This window comes from Mirounga angustirostris, unplaced genomic scaffold, assembly GCF_029215605.1.
Source record: "Mirounga angustirostris isolate CCGP_5_RB_7025 unplaced genomic scaffold, mMirAng1.0.hap1 SCAF_12, whole genome shotgun sequence".
NCBI lineage: Eukaryota > Metazoa > Chordata > Mammalia > Carnivora > Phocidae > Mirounga > Mirounga angustirostris.
In genome coordinates, this window is record NW_026991720.1 from 87536891 (window position 1) to 87560084 (window position 23194).

The 23194-nt window shown below is 44.1% G+C and overlaps 2 protein-coding genes across 5 annotated transcripts in view; one reads left to right on the top strand and one right to left on the bottom strand.

Moving 5' to 3' along the window:
• Positions 1-6053, top strand: part of RINT1 (RAD50 interactor 1) — a 32976-nt gene extending 26923 nt beyond the window's left edge. For all 4 annotated transcript variants that reach the window (XM_045864866.3, XM_045864867.3, XM_045864868.3 and 1 more), the window contains 4 exons: positions 131-345; positions 2945-3125; positions 3200-3318; positions 4201-6053. In XM_045864866.3, coding sequence (XP_045720822.1) covers positions 131-345; positions 2945-3125; positions 3200-3318; positions 4201-4393 — 708 coding nt within the window. In that variant the 3' untranslated portion in view covers positions 4394-6053. The remainder of the gene's footprint in view (positions 1-130; positions 346-2944; positions 3126-3199; positions 3319-4200) is intronic.
• Positions 4504-14003, bottom strand: EFCAB10 (EF-hand calcium binding domain 10). The gene is made up of 4 exons (XM_064575406.1): positions 13819-14003; positions 6240-6404; positions 6040-6127; positions 4504-4581 (listed from the first exon to the last, which is right to left on the bottom strand). The coding sequence occupies exons 1-4, from the start codon at positions 13925-13927 to the stop codon at positions 4545-4547; spliced, it is 399 nt and encodes a 132-aa protein (XP_064431476.1). The 5' UTR covers positions 13928-14003; the 3' UTR covers positions 4504-4544.
• Between the last annotated feature and the right edge of the window lie 9191 nt (positions 14004-23194).

Genomic DNA, 23194 nt, shown 5'->3' on the forward strand with positions numbered 1-23194 from the left:
AACTCTGAATATATGCTAAAAGCCAATGAATTGTCCACTTGAAATGAATGAGATGTAGTACATGAATTATATTTCAAGCTGTTAAAAAAGAAGTATCTTAATGACCATATTGACCTATTTTTGCTTTCAGTTCTTCCTACAACTTCAACAGGCAGCACTGGAGGTCTTTGCAGAGAATAACACCCTCAGTAAGTTGCAGCTGGGACAGCTAGCCTCGATGGAGAGTTCTGTCTTTGATGACATGATTAACCTGCTGGAACGTTTAAAGCATGACATGTTGACCCGCCAAGTAGACCACGTTTTTAGAGAAGTTAAAGAAGCTGCAAAATTGTATAAAAAAGAAAGGTAGGTCCTTTTGTATTTACTGACAATTCAACTATCAAATCCAGTTTGCTAAAAATTGAAAGATGATAAATACCTATTTTTCTCAAATTATTCCAAAAATTAGAAGAGGAAGGAAAACTTCCTAATTCATTCCATGAGGCCAGCATTACCCTGATACCGAAACCAGATAAAGCCACCACAAAAAAAGAGAATTACAGGCCAATCTCCCTGATGAATATAGATGCAAAAATCCTCAACAAAATACTACCAAGCCAAACCCAACAGTACATTTAAAAAAAATCATTCTCCACAATCAAGTGGGATTTATTCCTGGGTTGCAAGAGTAGTTCAATATTTGCAAATCAGTCAGCGACACACATTTACATCAGTAGGAGAAAGGATAACCATATAATCATTTCAGTAGATGCAGAAAAAACATTTGACAAAGTATAACATCCATTCATGTTAAAAAACCCTCAACAAATTAGGTTTAGAGGGAGCATACCTCAACATAATAAAGGCCATATATGAAAATCCCACAGTGAACATCATCCTCAGTGGGGAAAAGCTGAGAGCCTTTCCCCCTAAGGTCAGAACAAAACAGGGATGTCCACTCTCACCACTTTATTCAATCTAATACTGGAAGTCCTAACCACAGCAATCACACAACAAAAAGAAATAAAAGACATCCAGATCGGTAAGGAAGAAGTAAAATGTTAATTGTTGATGACTTTATACTGTATATAGAAAACCTGAAAGACTCCACCAACAAACTGGTAGAATAATGAATTCAGTAAAGTCATAGAATACACAATGTACAAAAATCTGTAGCATTTCTATACACCAATAATAAAGAAGCAGAAAAAGAAATTAAGGAAACCATCCCATTTACAATTGTACCAAAAATAATAAGATAACCTAGGAATAAACCTAACTAAAGAGGTGAAAGACCTGTACTCTGAAAACTATAACACTGATGAAAAAAATTGAAGATGGCACAAAGAAATGGAAAGACATTCCCTGCTCATGGATTGGAAGAACAAACATTGTTAAAAAGTCTATGCTACCCAAAGCAATCTACACATTTAATGCAATCCCTGTCAAAATACCAACAGCATTTTTCACAGAGCTAGAACAAATAATCCTAAAATTTGTATGGAACCACAAAAGACTTCGAACAGCCAAAGCAGTCTTGGAAAACAAATAAAAAGCATGGCTGGAAGCATCACGATTCCAGACCTTAATTACAATACAAAGCTGTAGGCATCAAAACAGTACAGTACTGACAAAAATAGACACCTAGATCATAGAACAGAATAGAAAATCCAGAAATAAATCCATGATTATATGGTCAATTAATCTTCCACAAAGCAGGAAGGAAAAATGGGAAAAAGACAGTCTCCACAACAAATGGTGTTGGGAAAACTGGTCAGCAACATGCAGAAGAATGAAACTGGACCACTTTTCTTACCATACACAAAAATAAAATCAAAATGGATTAAAGACCTAAATATGAGACCTGAAACCATAAAAATCCTAGAAGAAAACCATAGCAACATTTTTCTAGATAGGTCCCCTGAGGCAAGGGAAACAAAAGCAAAAAATAAGCAATTGGGACTTTATCAAAATAAAAAGCTTCTGTACAGCGAAGGAAACAGTCAAGAAAACTAAAAGGCAACCTACAGAATGGGAGAAGTTATGTATCCAAAATACATATAGGGGCGCCTGGGTGGCTCAGTTGGTTAAGCGACTGCCTTCGGCTCAGGTCATGATCCTGGAGTCCCTGGATCGAGTCCCGCATCGGGCTCCCTGCTCGGCAGGGAGTCTGCTTCTCCCTCTCCCACTCCCCCTGCTTGTGTTCCCTCTCTCATTGTGTCTTTCTCTGTCAAATAAATAAATAAATAAAATCTTTAAAAAAAACCCAAACAAACAAAAAACCAAAATACATATAGAACTTCTAAAACTCAACACCCAAAAAATAAATAGTCCAATTAAAAAATGGGCAGGGGTGCCAGGGTGGCTTAGTTGAGCGTCCAACTCTTTTTTTTTTTTTAAGATTCTATTTATTTGACAGAGAGACACAGCTAGAAAGAGAACACAAGCAGGGGGAGTGGGAGAGGGAGAAGCAGGCTTCCCGCTGAGCAGGGAGCCCGATGCGGGGCTCGATCCCAGGACCCTGGGATCATGACCTGAGCCGAAGGCAGACGCTTAACTGACTGAGCCACCCAGGCGCCCCAAATATATTTATTTTCTCAGACAGCTTTTCATGCTGGGCGGTACATCGTTTCTTATCCAAAGTGCACTTCCCCGAATTTGAAAGGATCTGTTAAATCTTTAAAAACACCACGTTTTGGGGCACCTGGGTGGCTCAGTCGTTAAGCATCTGCCTTCGGCTCAGGTCATGATCCCAGGGTCCTGGGATCAAGCCCCGCATCGGGCTCCCTGCTCGGCGGGAAGCCTGCTTCTCCCTCTCCCTCTCCCCCCTGCTTGTGTTCCCTCTCTTGCTGTGTCTCTGTCAAAAAAATAAATAAATAAAATCTTAAAAAAAAACCACCACGTTTTGAAAATCTTGTAGTCACACTTAACGTGCCACAGGCCGTGCTGCTCTTGTGTCTTGCAGGTGGCTGTCGTTGCCGTCGCAGGCCGAGCAAGCGGTGATGTCCCTGTCTAGCTCGGCCTGCCCACTCCTGCTCACGCTCAGAGACCGCTCCCTTCAGCTGGAGCAGCAGCTCTGCTTCTCCTTGTTTAAAATTTTCTGGCAAATGCTTGTGGAGAAGCTGGATGTATACATCTACCAAGAAGTAAGTAAGAGGAGGCCGCATGTCGGGGCTGTGAGGATCAAGGCGGCCGTTACAGGACCTGCTCTTTGTTTCAGATCATTCTTGCTAATCACTTCAATGAAGGAGGAGCGGCTCAGTTGCAGTTTGATATGACTCGGAATCTGTTTCCCTTGTTCTCCCACTATTGCAAGAGACCAGAAAATTATTTTAAACAGTAAGCTCAATATTTAACAGTGACTACTAAGCGTTTAGACGAGGTTGATTCCTTTTTTTTTTCTAACAACTCTCCGGTTCCAGTGATGTTTGATGGGATAAATAGAGCATCAATTGAAATTTAAAAACATGCACTGTGTACCCAGATAACCTAAGATGTGATTCATGATTCCCCAAGTTTATCAAAAATGAATCTAAGTTATGTGTTAGGCTTTTTGTTGCTTGCATTTGGTTTAATGCTCCTATTTGCATGTTACTGGAGAGAGAAAATGCGAACAAGTGCAGTTCTGCCACATTCAAGTAGAAGAAATTGAAAATATGCTTAGTACCTAATAGTAAGCCAGGCCTGAAGAAAATGTTTTCCTAAATATTTAGTATTAATTTTGGTTCTAAGCATAATTATAAATGTACGAAAAAGTCTTAGGAGTATTTTTAGAAATTGTTGATTTAAAATTTAAATTATTGGGGGAATTTGAGATTATAAAGTATTTCTTTTAAAGTTATTATAAAATGAAAGATTTATTTTTGCTCATTTTAGTAAGTTATCTAATTTTGTTTGTTTCTCTTTCCATATTCTAATCTAGCTAAAGTCTTAGCTACATTTAATAGGCTATTGTGTTAGTATCATTATTATATTTTGGGAAGTAATAGATACATATTGAAAACAATGGTCCTGTTACATTAATCTATTAAATATAAACACTGTACAAATACATAGTCCTAATGTGTTGAAAGAGCCAAATAAGAAATCCATCAATACTTTTTACAGAGGGCATATGGACAGTGCAGGGAAGCTGTTTAGTTTCGAAAATATTGTGGAATAATGTGGATGACACAGATAATGGATATCTCATTTCCCTCCTACCTTTTTTTTTTTAAACAGTGTAAAAGAAGCCTGTATTGTTTTGAACCTGAACATCGGTTCTGCCCTACTTCTGAAAGATGTCCTCCAGTCCGCTTCAGGGCAGCCTCCTGCCACAGAGGCATTAAATGAAGTTGGAATTTACAAACTGGCTCAACAAGATGTTGAGATTCTACTTAATTTGAGGACAAACTGGCCTAACACTGGAAAATAATGCATCCTTTTTTGTTTTGGAGTTTTTGTTTTTGTTTTTAACAAAGAGGAAGCCAATTGGATTTCAAGTTATATGATGACGTTCTGAATTAATGAAACTGGACAATTGAAAACTTTATAGAATCATTTATTATCTTGGACTTATGGTGTTATTAAAATGCTGACCATATTTTCTCAGTCCTCTTGTTCCTAAGAAAACAAAAACAGAAAACTCAGAAGCCAGGAAAACTCAGAGCAATTTCATTTACAAATATAAATGCTAATAAGTATGTCTGTTGAATAAGATACAAGAGCAGAGATAATAAATTACAACGAATTTTCAATTTCCTATGCTAATTAAGGGAGACTATTGTAGATAAACGTAGCAAATAAGTTTTTTAAAAAATCAATTTAGAATGCATGTTTATAATTGAAGTTCCTGTATTTGGTTTGGAAATTCACTCTATTTCCTGTAAGAAAACATGAGATGGTGACTAAAACAGAATTGCTCTCATTTTCCACAAATGTCCTTACATTTAGAATCCTTCCTAGGAGCGCCTAGGTGGCTCAGTTGGGTGAGTATCGGACTCTAGGTTTCGGCTTAGGTCATGATCTCAGGGTTGTGGGATCAAGCCCCATGCATTGGCCTCCACGGTCGGTGGGGAGTCTGCTGGAGATTCCCGCTCTCTTCTCTGCCCCCCTACCCTTGCGTGCACTACTCACTCTCTCTCTCATAAAGAAATCTTTATAAATAAATGAATGAATGAATCAATAAATGCCCTTCCTAGTTCCATTCATATGACAGTAGGCAGCCTTTCCGTTTGGATGAAACATTTCAGGCCAGAGCGCTGTGTTTGTCTTTCCCCTGGGGTAGGGATGGGAACTAAACAGTTTTTGTTTAGTGTTTATGTAAGTGAGAATGAGATAGAAATCTTTAACTTTTTTTTTCTTCTAACTTTTCCCTGGCTCTGGACTCTGTTACATAATGATTTCTTGATTAATAAATCCTCAGAGAACAAAATAAAGGAATTGAGTTCCATTGGTTAGAAGCCTTCTACAACTATCAAATTTTATTCCTTTTTTTTTTTTCTGACTTAGCATTTAGTTAGTACTTTTCAAGCTGTAATACCTCAAATCTAAAATTGTTGGGCTGGCATGCAACCCATACTGTTTTTTTTTGTTTGTTTTTAAGTAAGCTCTGCGCCCAACGTGGGGCTTGAACTCATGACCCTGAGATCAAGAGTCTCATTCTCTACTGACTGAGCCAGCCAGGCGCCCACAACCTATACTATCAATAAACATTTACTTGGTGATATATAACTTTGAGGAAATAACTCTGAGAGAACTTCTATTGCTCCATATTTTATAGAGATTTTCCAACTAGTGTATTGGGAACAAAGCTTTTCTGTTAGTTCTAGCAGACTGGAGCTTCTCTCCCACATTTCTTTGAGAACTGCTGGGCTTTCCCATTGAGAAAAGAATTAATCTGCCCCAGGAACTTCCTAATTCCAGACTTGACTGTCACCCCTTGCTTTCTAGATAGCTGAAAGTTTCAAGGGAATGAAATGTTTCTGTCAAAAGGTAGGAACTTCTGTTTTAAATTATATTACTTGTACTTCAAAGTCATGTCATGTCATTTAAATATCAGCCATGTAAAAATAAACTTACACTTCAGATCTGAATTTTTCCAAAGTTATTACATGTCCATCATCTTTTAAAACTTCATCTTCATTCAACAGACCCAGGGTTTTTAGGCCTGTAAAATCAGAATGAGAAGAAGGGAAAATTTACGAAGCAAGCATTATTTTCAACTAGGGAACGTTAAGGACTGAGCACACACTGTTCGTCAGCGGGTGGAGGGTACTGACCTTCTCTGTACCGCGCGAATGATATGGTGCCTTTCTCTGAAGTGTCCATCATCTCAAACATAGACACAATGTTAGAGTGGTCCATAAAGAAAGGAAAAGCCACGCCTGTTATTTTGGCAATTCTCAGTCGTTCCAATATAGATATTAAATACTCTCTTGGCTTTTCTGTAAAAGAATAGTTCCAATTCTTTCTGACATAGAATTAAGATACATCACAAATGGAAACAATCATTTAATAATTATTAAATAACTATGTTCAAAGTACTGTACTAGGCACTGGGGTCACAGACCTTGCTTACAAGTAAAACAAGACATTAGACAATTAATAACATATATAAAGTGCTCTACCCCACATATGGGACCTGAGCATTTTTTTAAAAAGCTCCTCAGGTGATTCTAATTTGCAGACAAGCGTCGAAAACCAAAAAAAAAAAAAAAAAAAAAGGTACAACATGATGCATGGAAGAAGGTAGCCAGCTAAAAGGGATAAAATATAAATAAAAACAAAGACTCTTAGGGGCACCTGGGTGGCTCAGTTGGTTAAGCATCTGCCTTCGGCTCAGGTCATGATCAAGGGGTCCTGGGATCGAGCCCCCGTGTCGGGCTCTCTGCTGAGCAGGGAGTCTGCTTCTCCCTCTCCCACTCCCTGCTGCTCCCCCTCTCTTTGTCAAATAAATAAGTAAAATCTTAAAAAAAAAAAAGACTTTTTCTTGAGAATTTCATAAATATATAAAAGTAGGAAAGTATAATGAACCCATCAACCAACTTTAACTGTTAAAATTTGTGGCCAGTCTCATTTCACCATCATCTCATCCAGGTCCCCTCTTCCTGTATTATTTTGAAGTCAATTACAGTGATAATATTTCATTAATAAATATTTGAGCATGTATCTCTAAAAGGTAAGGACTTCTTGGGCGCCTGGGTGGCTCAGTTGGTTAAGCGGCTGCCTTCGGCTCAGGTCATGATCCTGGAGTCCCTGGATCGAGTCCCGCATCGGGCTCCCTGCTCGGCAGGGAGCCTGCTTCTCCCTCTGACCCTCCCCCCTCTCATGTGCTCTCTCCTTCTCATTCTCTCTGTCTCAAATAAATAAATAAAATCTTTAAAAAAAAAAAAAATTCTTTTGAGATGTAACTGACATGTAGCATTGTGTAATACATGTAATTACATAACATGTTGATCTGATACATTTATAGTTTGCAATATGATTGTCACTAGTATTAGCTACACTTTTATCACATCACATAATTATCATTTCTTTTTGGGGGCAGGAATAATTAAGATCTAGTCTCTCAGCAAGTTTAATGTTTATCATACAGTAATACCTTCTGTAAGCACTATGCCGTGCTTTCGATTTCCAAGACTGACCTACGAGTTGCAGGTACATACCCTTAAACAACAGCTCTCCTACTCCCCCACCACTCACCATTCTACTCTGTTTTTACAACTGGCTTTTTTAGATTCCCCATATAAGTGATATCATGCAGTATTTGTCTTTCTCTCACTTAGCTCACTTAGCATATCCTCAAGGGGCATCCACGTTGCAAATGGCAGGATTTCCTTTTCTCTCATGGCTGAATAATATTCCATTGTATAAATATACCACATCTTCATTATTCATTCATCTGTAGACAGACACTTAGGCTGTTTCCATATCTTGGCTATCGTTAATTATGCAGCAATAAACATGAGGGTGCAGATCTCTCTTTCAGATTCTGTTTTCATTTCCTTTGGATATATACCCAGAAGTGGAATTGCTGGGGCATACGGTAGTTCTGATTTTTTTTTTTTTTTTTTTTTTTTGAGGAACCACCATACTGTTTTCCATGGTGGCTGCACCAATTTACATTCCCACCAACAGTGCACAAGGGTTCCTTTCTCTCCACATTCTTGTTATCTTTGCCTCTTTGACACTAGCCATTCCAACACATGTGAGGTGGTATCTCATTTTGGTTTTTGTTTTTTTTTTTAAAGATTTTATTTATTTATTTGACAGAGAGAGACACAGTGAGAGAGGGAACACAAGCGGGGGAGTGGGAGAAGGAGAAGCAGGCTTCCCGCAGAGCAGGGAGCCCGATGCGGGGCTCGATCCCAGGACCCTGGGATCATGACCTGAGCCGAAGGCAGACACTTAATGACTGAGCCACCCAGGCGCCCCACTCTCATTTTGGTTCTGATTTGCATTTCCCTGATAATTAGGGAACATCTTTTTTTTTTTTTTTAAAGATTTTATTTATTTATTTGACAGAGAGAGACACAGCGAGAGAGGGAACACAAGCAGGGGGAGTGGGAGAGGGAGAAGCAGGCTTCCGCCGAGCAGGGAGCCCGATGCGGGGCTCGATCCCAGGACCCCGGGATCATGACCCGAGCCGAAGGCAGACGCTCAACGACTGAGCCACCCAGGCGCCCCTAGGGAACATCTTTTAATGTACCCGCAGGCCATTGTATATCTTCTTTGAAAAATGTCTATTTAGTTCCTCTGCCCATTTTTTTTAGTTTATTTTTTTATAGCAACCTCTACACCCAACGTGGGGCTCAAACTCATGACCCCAAGATCAAGAGTCCCGTGCTCTCTTGACTGAGCCAGCCAGGCGCCCCGCCTTGCCCATTCTTAAATCAGATTTTTTGCTATTGAGTTGTAGGAGTTCTTTATACATTTTAGATCTTAACTGATATATAGTTTGCAAATATTTTCTCCCATTCTATAGGTTGGCTTTTCATTTTGTTGATCCTTTCTTTTGTGGTGCAGAAGCTTTTAAGTTTGATGTAGTCCCAGTTGTTGATTTTTTTATTTTGTTGTTTGTGTTTTTGGTGTCATATCTGAAAAATCATTGCCAAGACCGTGTCAGGGAGCTTCTTTCCTGAATTTTCTTCTAGGAGTCTTATGGTATCAGGTTGTCCCACAAATTTTATGAATTGTGAACACTTTTTAAAAATAAAAAAGTAGGGGTGCCTGGGTGGCATCTGACTTCAGCTCAGGTCATGATCCCAGGGTCCTGGGATCAAGTCCCACGTCTGGCTCCGTGCTCAGCAGGGAGTCTGCTTCTCTCCCTCTCCGTCTGCCCCTTCCCCCTGCTCATGCACTGGCTCTCTCTCTCAAATAAATAAAATCTTACAAAAAATAGTTAAGAAAATTTAAAAAGTAAAAGTGAATTTAAAGATTTTATTTATTTATTTAAGAGAGAGAATGAGAGAGAGCACATGAGAGGGGGGAGGGTCAGAGGGAGAAGCAGACTCCCTGCCGAGCAGGGAGCCCGATGCGGGACTCGATCCCGGGACTCCAGGATCATGACCTGAGCCGAAGGCAGTCGCTTAACCAACGGAGCCACCCAGGCGCCCAGTAAAAGTGAATTTAAACACTTATTCAAATAACATCCACACATTGTGATTATGTTTTTAGATCTCTCTTGTGCCTTTCTGTACAAATTTTAACAGACTATAGAAACAAATGGGTTACTAAAGGCAATCACATCATGTATGTAGTCTTCTGTTGCTTCTCTTTGACCTATTTATCAAATTCAGAAAGAGAAAAAAAGGCTGTTTGAATTTTAATTCACTACTTTTCTTTTTAAGAGTAAGTAAATAATGCTAATAGAACTTGGTGTGTTTCTCTGATGAAGGATTTTTACTGTATATCCTTTAGACTATATGAGATGCTATAATGTTTATGTCTGGAGTCTATAATTTATACTCTGCCTGCTTCTAAAAATGTTTTTAAAATGCTTACAACAGAAATAATAAAGATATTAACTTTAAAGAGGGGCGCCTGGGTGGCTCAGTTGGTTGGGCATCTTCCTTTGGCTCAGGTCATGATCCCAGGGTCCTGGGATGGGAGTCCCACATTGGGCTCCTTTTTATTTTTATTATTTTTTAAAGATTTATTTATTTATTTATTTGAGAGAGAGAGAGAGCACAAGAGGGGGGAGCGGGAGAGGGAGAAGCAGACTCCCTGCTGAGCAGGGAGCCCGATGCAGGACTCGATCCCGGGACTCCAGGATCATGACCTGAGCCGAAGGCAGTTGCTTAACCAACTGAGCCACCCAGGCGTCCCCACATTGGGCTCCTTAATCAGTGGGGAGACTGTTTCTCCCTCTCCCTCTGCTGCTTCCCCTGCTTGTGTGCTGTCTCTCTCAAATAAATAAATTAAATTTGAAAAAGATATTAACTTCACAGAAATATTTTATTTTTAAGTAATCTCTCTACCCAACATGGGGATTGAACTCACAACCCCGAGAACAAGAATTGCATGCTCCACTGACTGGGGCAACCAGCCGCCCCTAAAGATATAACTTTTTAAAACATGAAGTGGGGTGCCTGGCTGGATCAGTTGGTTGAGCATCCGACTCTTGGTTTTGGCTCAGGTCATGGTCTCAGGGTCCTGGGATCGAGTACCGTGTCAGGCTCTGCGCTGGACTTGGAAGTTGGCTTGAGATTCTCTCTCCCCCCCCCCCAACTGTGCGCTCTCTCTCTCTCAAATAAATAAATCTTTAAAAAAAATTAAAAAATGAAACATGAAGGGAGGATCCAAATGTTACTAACCACCTAAGTTATATGTCAGCTGATAATGACAATCAGTTTTTCAAGGGAAACAAAACCTCAAGTTCACATCTTAATAACAGCAGCTAATAATTATTGAGCCCTCACTATGTGCCTGGTATTCCTCATAACCATCACTTCCCCAAGACCCACAGCTAGTATGAATCCAGGCAATGTGCTCCCTAAAATTTGCAGGCTTTTCCACACTCTATAACTCAAATACAGGAAGTATCTGGAACCCCCAAACCTAGTCCTCCATAACTCTCAAAGATATCTTATCCTCCTTTAACCGTTCCCATAGCAGCATCTGTCATCTCGGTTACAATTGTCTCCTTTTTAAAAATGAAATTCTAATTTTATTAAAGGCCTCCCCTAAGCATTTATACTCCCTCCCTCCCTAGCACAGAATTGTCACTGGGAAGTGACACGTTTCCCTATCGAATGACTTCAGGTTATGTTAGGTTTTGCTGTTAAATGAGTTGTGAAAATGTGGTTTTCAGGGCTGTTAGAATTTTGGAGTTGAGGACGTGGGACTGTAGACCTATTCCCTCAATAGTAGTAAATGCAATCCAACTATCTAGTCTTATTTTCCATAAATCCCTCACGATCCAAGCTTTTCAAACGGGGATACATGTCATAACGCCAGAGGCTTCGTAAAGACCCCAGGTGAAGATAGTGTTTCTTCCTGAGAATCAATCGTACTCTGGTGAGTAATATGAAACATTAATAGTAAGAAATGGATATATCTGTAGAAGAACAAAACTTGTAACTTTTTATGGTAAAACAGGTGACTCCAGAGAAACTTGTCAGGCAGCATCAGGCTAAGGGCTCAGACACCAAAGGTACAAGCCCCCTCTTCTTTGCCATTAAGAGGATCTGGGCAGGGAACTTGGAGGCATTGCCCTGTACTCTGGACACCAGCCAAACCCTTCCTTAGCTTCTCCTCAGTATTTCTTCACCTTTTCCCTGCCCCTCCCACCCCCTTTGGAGTTTGTAGAGATGTTTCAAGAAGTTCACATTGTAGGGCGCCTGGGTGGTTCCGTCGGTTAAGCATCTGCCTTCAGCCTGGGTCATGATCTCGGGTTCTGGGATGGAGCCCCGCATCAGGACCGCTCAGCGGGGAGTCTGCTTCTCCCTCTGCCCCCCCCCCCACCGCCCCGGGTTGTGTGCGCATATGTGCGCGCTCTCTCTCTCTCAAATAAATAAATAAATAAGATCTTTTTTTAAAAAAAGTTCACATTGTTACAGGGGGTAACAGCATCTCATTGATAATTAGAAGACAAAGGGGCAATGCCCTCCAAATTCTGAGAGCAATATTTTCTTTTTAAGATTTTATTTATTTATTTGAGAGAGAGAGAATGAGAGACAGAGAGCATGAGAGGGGGGAGGGCCAGAGGGAGAAGCAGACTCCCTGCCGAGCAGGGAGCCTGATGCGGGACTCGATCCTGGGACTCCAGGATCATGACCTGAGCCGAAGGCAGCCGCCTAACCAACTGAGCCACCCAGGCGCCCTGAGAGCAATATGTTCTAACTGAGAATTTTATCTACCCTAGTTATCATCATGTTTGAGGGTAGGATGAGACACTTTCATATACGTGAGTTCTCAAAATATTTACTGCTCGAACAAAGCACACTGTCTCAGGGAGCCGCTAGAGGATATGTTCCTCTAGAGGAAGGGGGGAAAAAGCAAAAAAGAGGGAGACCCAAGCACCATAAAACAAACAGGCTGTAAGCACAGGAGAGAGGTGAAGAGGATTAGGGTCAGATAGAGGGAAACCCCTGAATGATCGCCATACAGCACAGCAGGGCAGCTGGACCATCAGTCCAGCCTGGAGCAGTAAGACAGAAAGAGCCGGGGGATGTGCTGCGGGTGGTGATTACAGGATGAATCTCCTTTCCTACTGAGAGGAGATCTCTGCTTGCAACAAAAAGAGGATATCGATAAATCAGTAGTAATGACACAGAAAATTTAAGTAAACATTTAAAATGTAGTATTATTAATTCCAGGGAAATCAGCAAAGGAAATATAATCATAGCATGCTGTATGGATTAGCTGTGGATATTTGCCTAATAATAATGTAAATTCTGACTACTGGTCACACCAAAATTGAATTCTAACTTTATTGGGAAGGTGGGGATGAGTGGGAACAGGTGTGAGTGTGTGTTTGCGCTCGAAGTTTCCTCTTACATAGTATGAGGCTAAATCTAAACCTGGGGGGTTGGGGGAACATTAGTAAGTATGTGCAAGTCTGTGATTTAGAAATATCAAGGTAAATAGCTAAAGGAGTTGGGAATCATTCTGTAGAGTAGGAATCTGGGACAGGGAGGAACATGCTGTTTTTCACTATAAGCCTTGGAGTGCTTTCTGATTTTTTTTTTAAAGATTTTATTTATTTATTCATGAGAGACAGAGAGAGAGAGATTGAGAGAGAAGCAGAGGGAGAAGCAGGCTCCCAAGGAGCAGGGAGCCCGATGCGGGACTCGATCCCAAGACCCTGGGATCATGACCTGAGCCGAAGGCAGACGCTCAACCACCTGAGCCACCCAGGTGCCCTACTTTTTGATTTTTAAACCCCATACGTATGCTTTTATAAAAAATCAAAATGAAACATCTGTTGGTTGCCCCGCATAGGGCTGATTTACATATTACTCATTTAATCTTCCCGGCGCGTCCATGAACTCGGTACTGTTCTCCCCATTTTCCAGAAGAGGGCACCGAAGCGCAGGCCCTCGCCCACACCCCCTAGTACTAAGGACGACCCTCCCCCGAGCCTCTCTCCCACCCGCCGCGAGCCTCCCCTGCGTGAGGCCCGCGCACCCGGCCCGCGGTAGACACAAAGAGGCCGTTCAAGAAGTGCTCGTTCGAGGGCCGCGGCGCGGGCTGGCAGAAGGGCTCAAGCAGCCGGGAGGCGGGGGCGAGGGCGCGTGTGGAGGGGGCACGGGGAGCGGCGCGGGCCTGCAGGGACGGCTGTCCCGGGAATTTCTGGGCCCGCCGGGGCGGGGAGGCGGGTGGGACCGAAAGCCGAGCGCCAGGCCGGACCCTTACCTGGCCGGAAAAAGAGCAGGGCGCTGGTGAGATAGTTCAGCAGCTCCATAATCCGATGTTTTTCCAAATAATTCTTGGCCCGCAGCTCCCTGTCGCCGCCCGCCTGCATGGCTCCGCGTGGGGGCGTTGCTAGGCGACCGGGCGGCGGCGCGGCCGTTGGGCGCCACCCCCTCCGCCCGGCTCCACCCCCTCCGCCCGGCGCGGTCACGTGACGCGCCTCCCTTAGGGGGCGACCTGGGCCCGGAGTTCAAGACTCCGTCCCCGAGCGGAAGCCTGGGCGGTGTGGGGTGGGGCCTGCGCCGAGGCCGACGGTGCGCCGTGCGGAGCCCCTGGTGGGCGGGCGGGGCGCTCCCGCAGCCGGGCTGAGGGCTGGCCAGGTGGTCTTCCCCTGTTTTCGTCTCTAGCGCCCAGCGCGGTACTGGCTGACCCAAGGAATGAGACCTCAGGTCCCCATAACTCAGGATGAACTAACAACGGAAGGAACTTGTGGAATTTTAGAGGGTACAGTGGCGAGTCCTCAGTCCCATCTTCAGTATGAGCAGCCTGCAGCACAGCGCGGGCAACGGGGCCGGAAGACAGCCGGTTTTCTCCACTGGACTGGGGGCCAGGGAAGCATGCTGGGACCCTGAGCTCCAGCCTCGGCGGCTGCGTAACTAGGCTGCGGGGAGCTGGTCGTATCAGCCAGAGACCCTCCGACCGTGGTTTTGAGGGCATGTCACTGAGCTAGATGGGATGCAGGTGCCAGGGGGGCCGCTCCTCAGTCGTCGTCGTACCTTCGAAACTACACTCTAGCCTGGGACATCTGTCCCTGAGGGCCACGCTCTGAAGCCTGTGGCCTTACCGCTCAACAGAGAGCTCTCCCAGAACAGGCACTTCAAGGAGAGAAAAGACAAATGGCCAATATACATGAAAATATTCTCAGCCTCTTCCGCAATCCTGTAAACCAATTAAAACTACAAGAAAAGGGGCGCCTGGGTGGCTCAGTTGGTTAAGCGACTGCCTTCGGCTCAGGTCATGATCCTGGAGTCCCGGGATCGAGTCCCGCATCGGGCTCCCTGCTCGGCGGGGGGTCTGCTTCTCCCTCTGACTCTCTTCCCTCTCGTGCTGTCTCTCATTCTCTCTCTCAAATAAATAAATAAAATCTTAAAAAAAAAAAAAAACTACAAGAAAAGCCAGTTTAGGGGCACCTGGGTGGCTCAGATGGTTGGGCGTCTGCCTTCGTTCGGCTCAGGTCATGATCTCCGGGTCCTGGGATCCAGCCCCATGTCCTGCTTCTTCCTCTGCCTCTCCCCCTGCTCATGCTCTCTCTCTATGTATCTCTCTGTCTCAAATGAATAAATAAAATCTTAAAAAAAGAAAAGAAAAGAAAATGCCAGTTTACACGTACTGGACTGGTAAAAGTTAGGAAGTTGGACAATACCTAGGGCTGGCAGGGATACAGTGCAACAAAACAGCCAGTGATGATGGAAGCATAAATTGCAACATCCACTTTGGAAAAACGATTTTGAATTGTCTTGATAATATAAACATGTTTTTTCGCTATGACCCAGAAATTCCACTCTGGGAGCAACTCTTGGACAGGTATACCAGGATATATGTACAAGAACGTTCACAGCAGCACTGTTCATAATAGTAAACACTGACAGCAACCCCAAAGTTCATCAAGAACACAATGGATCGGGCTGCCTGGGTGGCTCACTTGGTTGAGTGCCCGACTTTGGCTCAGGTCATGATCCCGGAGTCGTGGGATCAAGTCCCACACTGGGCTCCCTGCTCAGCGGGGAGTCTGCTTCTCTCTCTCTCTCTCTGACAAGTAAATAAAAAATCTTTGCTCACGGACTATGATTCTTTATACTTTATATGTATTTTACGAGTTTTAAAATCTACTCAGCATTTAATACCAATCATTTTTAAGCAATTGAAAAATTGAAAAAAAAAAAAAACAAGGAACCAGAAAGCCAATGCCAAGGGACTGAACCAAGTCTGAAACAGAAGGTAGCCTCCGGTATTTGGGGACGTGCACCGAATCTCCAGAGGTCAAGGCCCCCCTTGAGAATTCTGTGCCCTGAGCATCTGAGAGAACTCGAGAAGGAGATTGGTTGGGAGACTGGCACAACCTTGAGCAAAGAGGAGGGACAAGGCTCTTTGTTTTCAAAGTCTGGAGGAGGCCCTCTAAGAAGGAGGAGGAATCATTTCTCTGAAATGATCTGAACATCATGTGCCCAAATTTGCAACAAGAGCTTAGGTTTCTAGGAAGGAGAATATTTCAGGATGACGTAGGAGAGTGCTTGGCTAACGTTTTAGCAGCAGAATCCTTTGAAGAAGTCATGCATGGAATCCCCACACGCAGAACAGATAAAAGAGAGCCCTGCATTGGGATTCCTATGTAATGACAGGGGCCCGTGATCGAAGCTACTTTAGCGGTACTTTTCTCACAGAGGCCTGCTGCAGCCTGCGGGATCCTGGTGACAGAATTACCTGGAGCCTGGTGAGCCCTGACAGAAGGAAGCTGACAAAGCAGATTCGTTACTCTGGGGCCTGTGGACCGAGGGCCAGCTCGGACCCCAGTTCTTGCTGGGTTCTGGGGAGAATTTGTAACTACTGATGTGGGCTGTTATTCTTTAGTGTGTTTTGATCCTTCCTTTGGGGACTTGCTTCATGTTCCCTGGTGGAGGACAGTGAAGCACAAACAGCAAAGCCTAACGTGTGCGCCCCCCTCCAAATCATGGCCACCCAAATGCTTGACCCTTCAGGGCTGCTGGAAGATGTGTGATCACTTAGGAAAGTGACTCTGGCTCGGCACAGCAGAGGCCAGACAATGGCAGGAGAACTAAAATGGTGAGCTCAGGGGCGCCTGAGTGGCTCAGTTGTTAAGTGTCTGCCTTTGGCTCAGGTCATGGTCCCAGGGTCCTGGGATCAAGCCCTGAACGGGGCTCCCTGCTCAGTGGGAAGCCTGCTTCTCCCTCTCCCACTCTCCCTGCTTGTATTTCCTCTCTCGCTGTGTCTCTCTCTGTCAAATAAATAAAATCTTTTAAAAAAAAATAAAATAAATGGTGAGGAACCCCTTCAGGGATAGAGGTTAGGGGAAGCAGAAGACAGAGGGGCTGGTCATGGTGTCTTTTGACTGACTGGCCTAAGGTCCAGGGGAAGCAATGTAAAAATGTCAAGGGGCGGTTAAGCATCTGGCTTTTAGTTTTGGCTCGGGTTGATCTCGTGGGTCGTGGGATTGAGCCCTGCGTGGGGCTCTGTGCTCAGCACGGAGTTTGCTTGTCCTCCCTCTGCTCCTCCCTGGCTTGTGCTTTCTCTCTCTCTCAAATAAATGAATAAAATCTTTAAAAAAAATGTCAGGACTGTTCCTTAATGGAGGGAGAGAAGACTGCAGGGTGGTCCATTGGAGACAGTGATTTCTGCCTGGTGCTCTAAGCTCAAGACATTTGGTCTTCTCTATAGGAACTTCATTTACTCCCCATGGGTTACACAGTGCCTGAATAAACAGCTCTGCTCTTTGAACCTCAGATGACACTAGAACCTTGACTTGGAAATGGAGGAATCTGATCCCTGTGACTATGGAGTCAGGTGGATAGGCTGAGGAGAGCACATTGGATCCTGCTGACGTCTTCCCGACTCGCTGTTTTCTCTTCCAGCAAACCTGGCTAGGTTTGTGTGCACGGAGCTCCCTCTCACAACACACCTCGGGCAGCTAAGGCTCCGAATCTGCGATTCCCGAGGAAGTCATGCTAAAGGGAAGCGTCCAGATGCCACCTAGTGGAGTCAGCTATTCATTGTTGATGCCATTTCTCTCTCTTCTTTAAGATTTTATTTATTTGAGAGAGAGAGTGCACGCGAGCTCGAGCCAGGGTAGGGGCAGAGGGAGAAGCAGACTCCCCGCTGAGAAGGGAGCCTGATGCAGGGCTTGATCCCAGGACCCTGGGATCGTGACCTGAGCTGAAAGCAGACGCCCAACGACTGAGCCACCCAAGCGCCCCATGTTGGTGCCATCTCTTAAGGCAATTTGGGCTTAATAACCATCATCAACATCGTCATCCTAATGCGTCACCAACCCTTAGGCTTCCCCATCGCCCCTCTCCTTGTTATTGCTAATCCTTTCAGTGGTTTGGGAGAGTAACTCCAGATGGTTCCCAATCATGACTGCGCATTAGAACCAACTGGGTCCTCTAGAAAGTACTGGAGGCGCGGCCCCCTTCCAGGCACATGAAATGGGATCTCTTGAATTGGGGCCTGAATATTGGTAGTTCTGTTGTTGTTTTAAACAGCATGATTGAGGTATAACTAGCATTTAATAAACCACACATTTTAAAGGTGTACTCATTGAGAACTTTTGATGTACGTATACATCCATGAAACTCTCACTGCAATCAAGACGATCACCCCTAAAAGTTTCCCTGTGTCCCTTTTAGTTCCTCCCTCTCACTCCTCCTTAACCCTGCTCCCCCCATCACCAGGTAACTCTGACCTGCTAGCTATTACTCTAGATTAGTTTACATTTTCTGAATTTTATATAAATGGAACCATACAGTGTGGGTTTGTTGTTGTTGTTTTGGTTCAGTGAGTGTCTTTCACTCAATATAATTATTTTTTGAGATTCACCCATGTTGTTGCATGGTGCAGTATTTCACTCCTTGCTAGTGCTGAGATTTCAGGGATGGAGGTACCACAATCTGTTTATCCATTCAGCCATTGATAGACATTAGGATGGTTTTCAGTGTGGAGCTGTTAGAATGGTATATGGATCTTTGGGTGGACATACGAGTTCATTTCCCTTAGGTAAATAGCTAGGAGTGGACTGCTGGATCATATGGTAAGTGCAATTTTTTGAGAAACTGCCAAACTGTTTTCCAAAGTGCTGTTCCATTTTACATTCCCAAATTGGTGGTTATTAAGGGCCTCCCAGGGGAGCCTGGTGGACAGCCAGGACTGAGACCCTGCCTTATGGCCACCTGGGAGGCCTGAGCTGAAGGTCTGAGAAATGTTGCTCAGGAGAGCCGAGAATAGAGGCCCACAGCCTGTCTCCACCCAGGACACACACTGGAGCCTCCTGGGGAGCCTTTTACAAACACAGCATCTGCCCCCTCACCCACAGGGACTCTGAAGTAATTGCTTCGGGGACAGGGCAGGAGTGGAGGGCTGTCCCTTGTGGTTCAAGAGCACAGAGTGACTAACTCCCCTTGTTTGCCTAGGACTCCCAGGGGGCCAGTTCTGGGAAACTTTTAACGATAAAACTAGGAAAGTCCTGGGCGCCTGGGTGGCTCAGTTGGTTAAGTGACTGCCTTCGGCTCGGGTCATGATCCTGGAGTCCCTGGATCGAGTCCTGCATCGGGCTCCCTGCTCGGCAAGGAGTCTGCTTCTCCCTCTGACCCTAACCCCTCTCATGTGCTTTCTCTCATTCTCTGTCTTAAATAAATAAATAAAAATCTAAAAAAAAAAAACCAAAAAAAACTAGGAAAGTCCCAGGTTAGCTGAGCACTTGGTCCCCCTGTTGGTGGACCACTAGCATAAGGAGCATGGGCTTTGGTGTCAGACTTGCCAATCTGCCCGTGCACCTGGGAGGTATAGCTCCCGGTTAGTGTGTGTTTCGGGGGGAGGGGGGTACGTATAAGAGGGAAGTGAGAGGCCAGAACAGACTGTGGGATGGTTCCCTCTCTGTTTTCTGTTTCAACCAGGAGTAAGTCAGAGATGCCTCAGCTAGTTCTGCTGGTTGTTCAAAAGGAAGGAAAAATATATAAAGCACAATTTTTTCCGGGAAAATATAGGTGAGGCAGGGTGGTGTAGTGGTCTCTGCCCCCCGACCGCCTCTCTTTAAAAATCCAGTGTTACCACTGACCATGAATAGCTATGCAATCTTAGGAAAAACACCTAAATTCTCTGCCTCAATTTCCTCATGGATTTAATGGGAATAATTTATCTACCTCACAGGGGGATGTCTTGAGCTACTTATATAAAGCTATTTAAAAAAATGGTGCCCGGTATGTACTAAGTGCTATGTAAGTGTTTGCTATTATTATCTTAACAGACTTGTTAAAGTAAGAAGAGGAAATTGTGGCTAAACCCAGTAGTCTCTATAACCTCTGTCCACAGGCTGTTCTACCTGGTTTCCTACTGGAGGACTTTCTGGGGTAACATTTCAGATTTTGTATTGCAGCTTTAAGAAACTATAGACTCGGGGCGCCTGGGGAGCTCAGTCATTAAGCGTCTGCCTTCGGCTCAGGTCGTGATCCCAGGGTCCTGGGATCGAGCCCCGCATCGGGCTCCCTGCTCCGCGGGAAGCCTGCTTCTCCCTCTCCCACTCCCTCTGCTTGTGCTCTCTCTCTGACAAATAAATAAAATCTTAAAAAAAAAAAAAGAAAAAGAAGATCTAGAGTCTTGGTTCTGTGTGACAACACAGGAGGAGCTAAAGGTCTGTTTGCTGTACACTTAAAGTTTTCGCACAAATCCTGAGACAGACGAAGTTTGCAACCTGAGGATTTAATTTTCACCAGGTTGTTTTACTGGTGAGATGCATTGTAAGAGTTTATTTATTTATGTGCATCTTTTTTTTATTCTTATGTTAATCCCCTACATTACATCATTAGTTTTTATTTATGTGCATCTTAAGAGTTTAAAAAAAAACCCAACAGAACACAGTCTAAAAGTGACGCCATATGGATCTTTGTGTTAGGTCGGGCTAACCCGGGAGTCTGTGGTCACTGTGCGGGTGTGATGTCGCTTGGTGCTGGGAGGCCCAGTCTCAGAAGCTCGACGGCCATCTGTGGGAGATGCTGACATTCAAGCGTCTGACATAGTGCTCTGTCTGCTCAGCAGTGCTGTCCAGCCTGCCCTCATTCTTTTTTTTTTTTTAATTTTTTATTTATTTGCGAGAGAGAGAATGAGAGACAGAGAGCATGAGAGGGAGGAGGGTCAGAGGGAGAAGCAGACTCCCTGCCGAGCAGGGAGCCCGATGCGGGACTCGATCCCGGGGACTCCAGGCTCATGACCTGAGCCGAAGGCAGTCGCTTAACCAACTGAGCCACCCAGGCGCCCCAGCCTGCCCTCATTCTTCACTGACCTGTGAAAACAAACATGCTGCAAGATGTCTGCAGATACTTTTAAGCACAAATTTACATCTATTTGCCAGAACATGAAAGCGTAGAACATAGCAAGACAGTGGCCACAGTACAAAGGATAGCAGGAGAAGATTGGGCTAATGGATCTGGGGCTCTGGTACCATTTACGGAACCTCATTTATATATATTTTATATATATATATGGAACTTATATATACATAAATGAAGTACTAATGTCTTTAGATTCTGAAATAGTTTAAGACTCACAAGAAGTTGCAAAATAGTGCAAAAAGGGGCGCCTGGGTGGCTCAGTCGGTTAAGCGTCCACCTTCAGCTCAGGTCATGATCCCAGCATCCTGGGATCGAGCCCCGCATTGGCTCCCTGCTCACTGGGAAGTCTGCTTCTCCCTCTGCCCCTCTCCCTACTTGTGCGCTCTTGCTCACTCCTCTCCCTCTGCCTCTCAAATAAATAAATAAATAAAATCTTTAAAAAAAAAATAGTGCGGCCATGTGTTCTTCCTTTGGCTCTTCCCAATGACAATAGGTCACACAACCAAAGAACATCATCATCGAACTAGGAAATCAACACTGGTATATATTCACTGGTACTGTTCACTCTGGCATAGATCTCATTTGCATTTCACTAGTTTTTACCTGAACTCTTTTCTTTTCCTGTCCTGTTTCATTTTTTTTTTTTTTTGACGTAATCTCTACAGCCAACATGGGCCTTGAACTCATGACCCAAGATCAAGAGTTGCATGCTCTACCAACTGAGCCAGCCAGGCACCCCTGTTCTGTTTCATTTTTGAGACTACTTCTGTATTTCAGAATATCACAGAAACTGAACCTCACTTTATAAACTGAGACTAAATTTAACTTCCATCACACTGACTGGGTCTGTTTGAATTAGGCCCACCAAACTGAAGCCCAGAACGAAAGTTATGAAAAATATTCTTTGTGCTTCTAAATTATTTGTATGATGGATGACCTCAGGTGATTTGCTGTTTACACAAGTTACTGGGGGGATTTCCCAAAAGGCTTCCCGCTCACGAGCTGTGTGGTCCTCACCAAATTACTTGACCGCCATAAGCTTTGGTTTTCTCATCTCTAAAATGGGGGCAGTAATCTCACCTGCCTCGTAGAGTTATTGCAAAGTCTCGACTCCCCTGGCAGTTGGCAGGTAATGGGGTCTCTCATGGTTGTGGATGGTGGCCGGGGGCATACAATCCTGTCTTCCCTAGCTGAAACTAAGAATGCATTTCCCCAAATAATACTACGGCATCGATGTCGGACTTCAGGTGCATCGTGGATCCATGGGCTCTTGCGGGTTGTCCTGTAACCTAATCACCCTTGATAGTACATTTAAATGGAAGAATATGTTAGGTTCCAAATGAAGCATTTGGAACACAGACCACAGAGTGAGGATGGCTTTGACAAGACAGCTAGATCATTGCTTCGTATATGCCCCAATGCCCTTTTCAAGCAGAAATAAGTTTAAAAGACAAAGAAAAAGGGGTAAAAAAAAAATTGATGGCTTGAATGTTGGCCATTTTTAAGTGATAGCAAAGTTCTCCTTTCCGGTCTTACTAATGGATTGAATAATTGCATGAAGTTTGACATGAATTAAAATTTTTTTAAATTTTTTTATTTATTCATTTGAGACACAGAGATACAGAAAGAGAGAGAGAACATGAGCAGGGGGAGAGGCAGAGGGAGAGGGAGAAGCAGGCTCCCTGCTGAGCCAGGAGCCTGATGTGGGGCTCGATCCCAGGACCCCGGGATCATGACCTGAGCCGAAGGCAGACGGTTAACCATCTGAGCCACCCAGGCACCCCTGACATGAATTAATATAGTATTACTGGTCATAAGCATATCTGTTGCATTGGCCAAAATCAGGGCGGCCCAGAGCTGGCTTGTCCAGACTCAGAGGACTCAGCTGTGCACCTCTCCTCCCTCTCTGTGTTCAGCAAAGTTGGGCTGATGGCTTGAAATGGGTAGGCCATGGTGGGAGTATTAACATCACAGAAATCAGCAAGCGCTTTCCCTGTTACTCCCAAAGGCCAGATATTGGACATTTACCTGCTCACCATTGACTCCTTTTTTTTTTTTTTTTTTAAAGATTTTGTTTTTAGGTGATCTCTACACCCAACATGGGGCTGGAACCCACAACCCTGAGATCAAGTCTTATGCTGCACTGACTGAGCCAGCCAGGCGGCGCCGCGATTGCTTCATTTTTTAAAAAATTTTATTTTATTATGTTATGTTAGTCACCATACATTACATCATTAGTTTTTGGTGTAGTGTTCCATGATTCA

Excerpts from the sequence above, each read along its gene's own strand:
- EFCAB10 (XM_064575406.1), bottom strand. The coding sequence starts at position 13,927 with ATGCAGGCGGGCGGCGACAGGGAGCTGCGGGCCAAGAATTATTTGGAA. Across the intron at positions 6,405-13,818 it reads CCTGCTCTTTTTCCGGCCAG|AAAAGCCAAGAGAGTATTTA; the intron begins GTAAGGGTCCGG and ends ATTCTTTTACAG. Across the intron at positions 4,582-6,039 it reads GAAAAATTCAGATCTGAAGT|GAACAAGAGGACTGAGAAAA; the intron begins GTAAGTTTATTT and ends TTGTTTTCTTAG.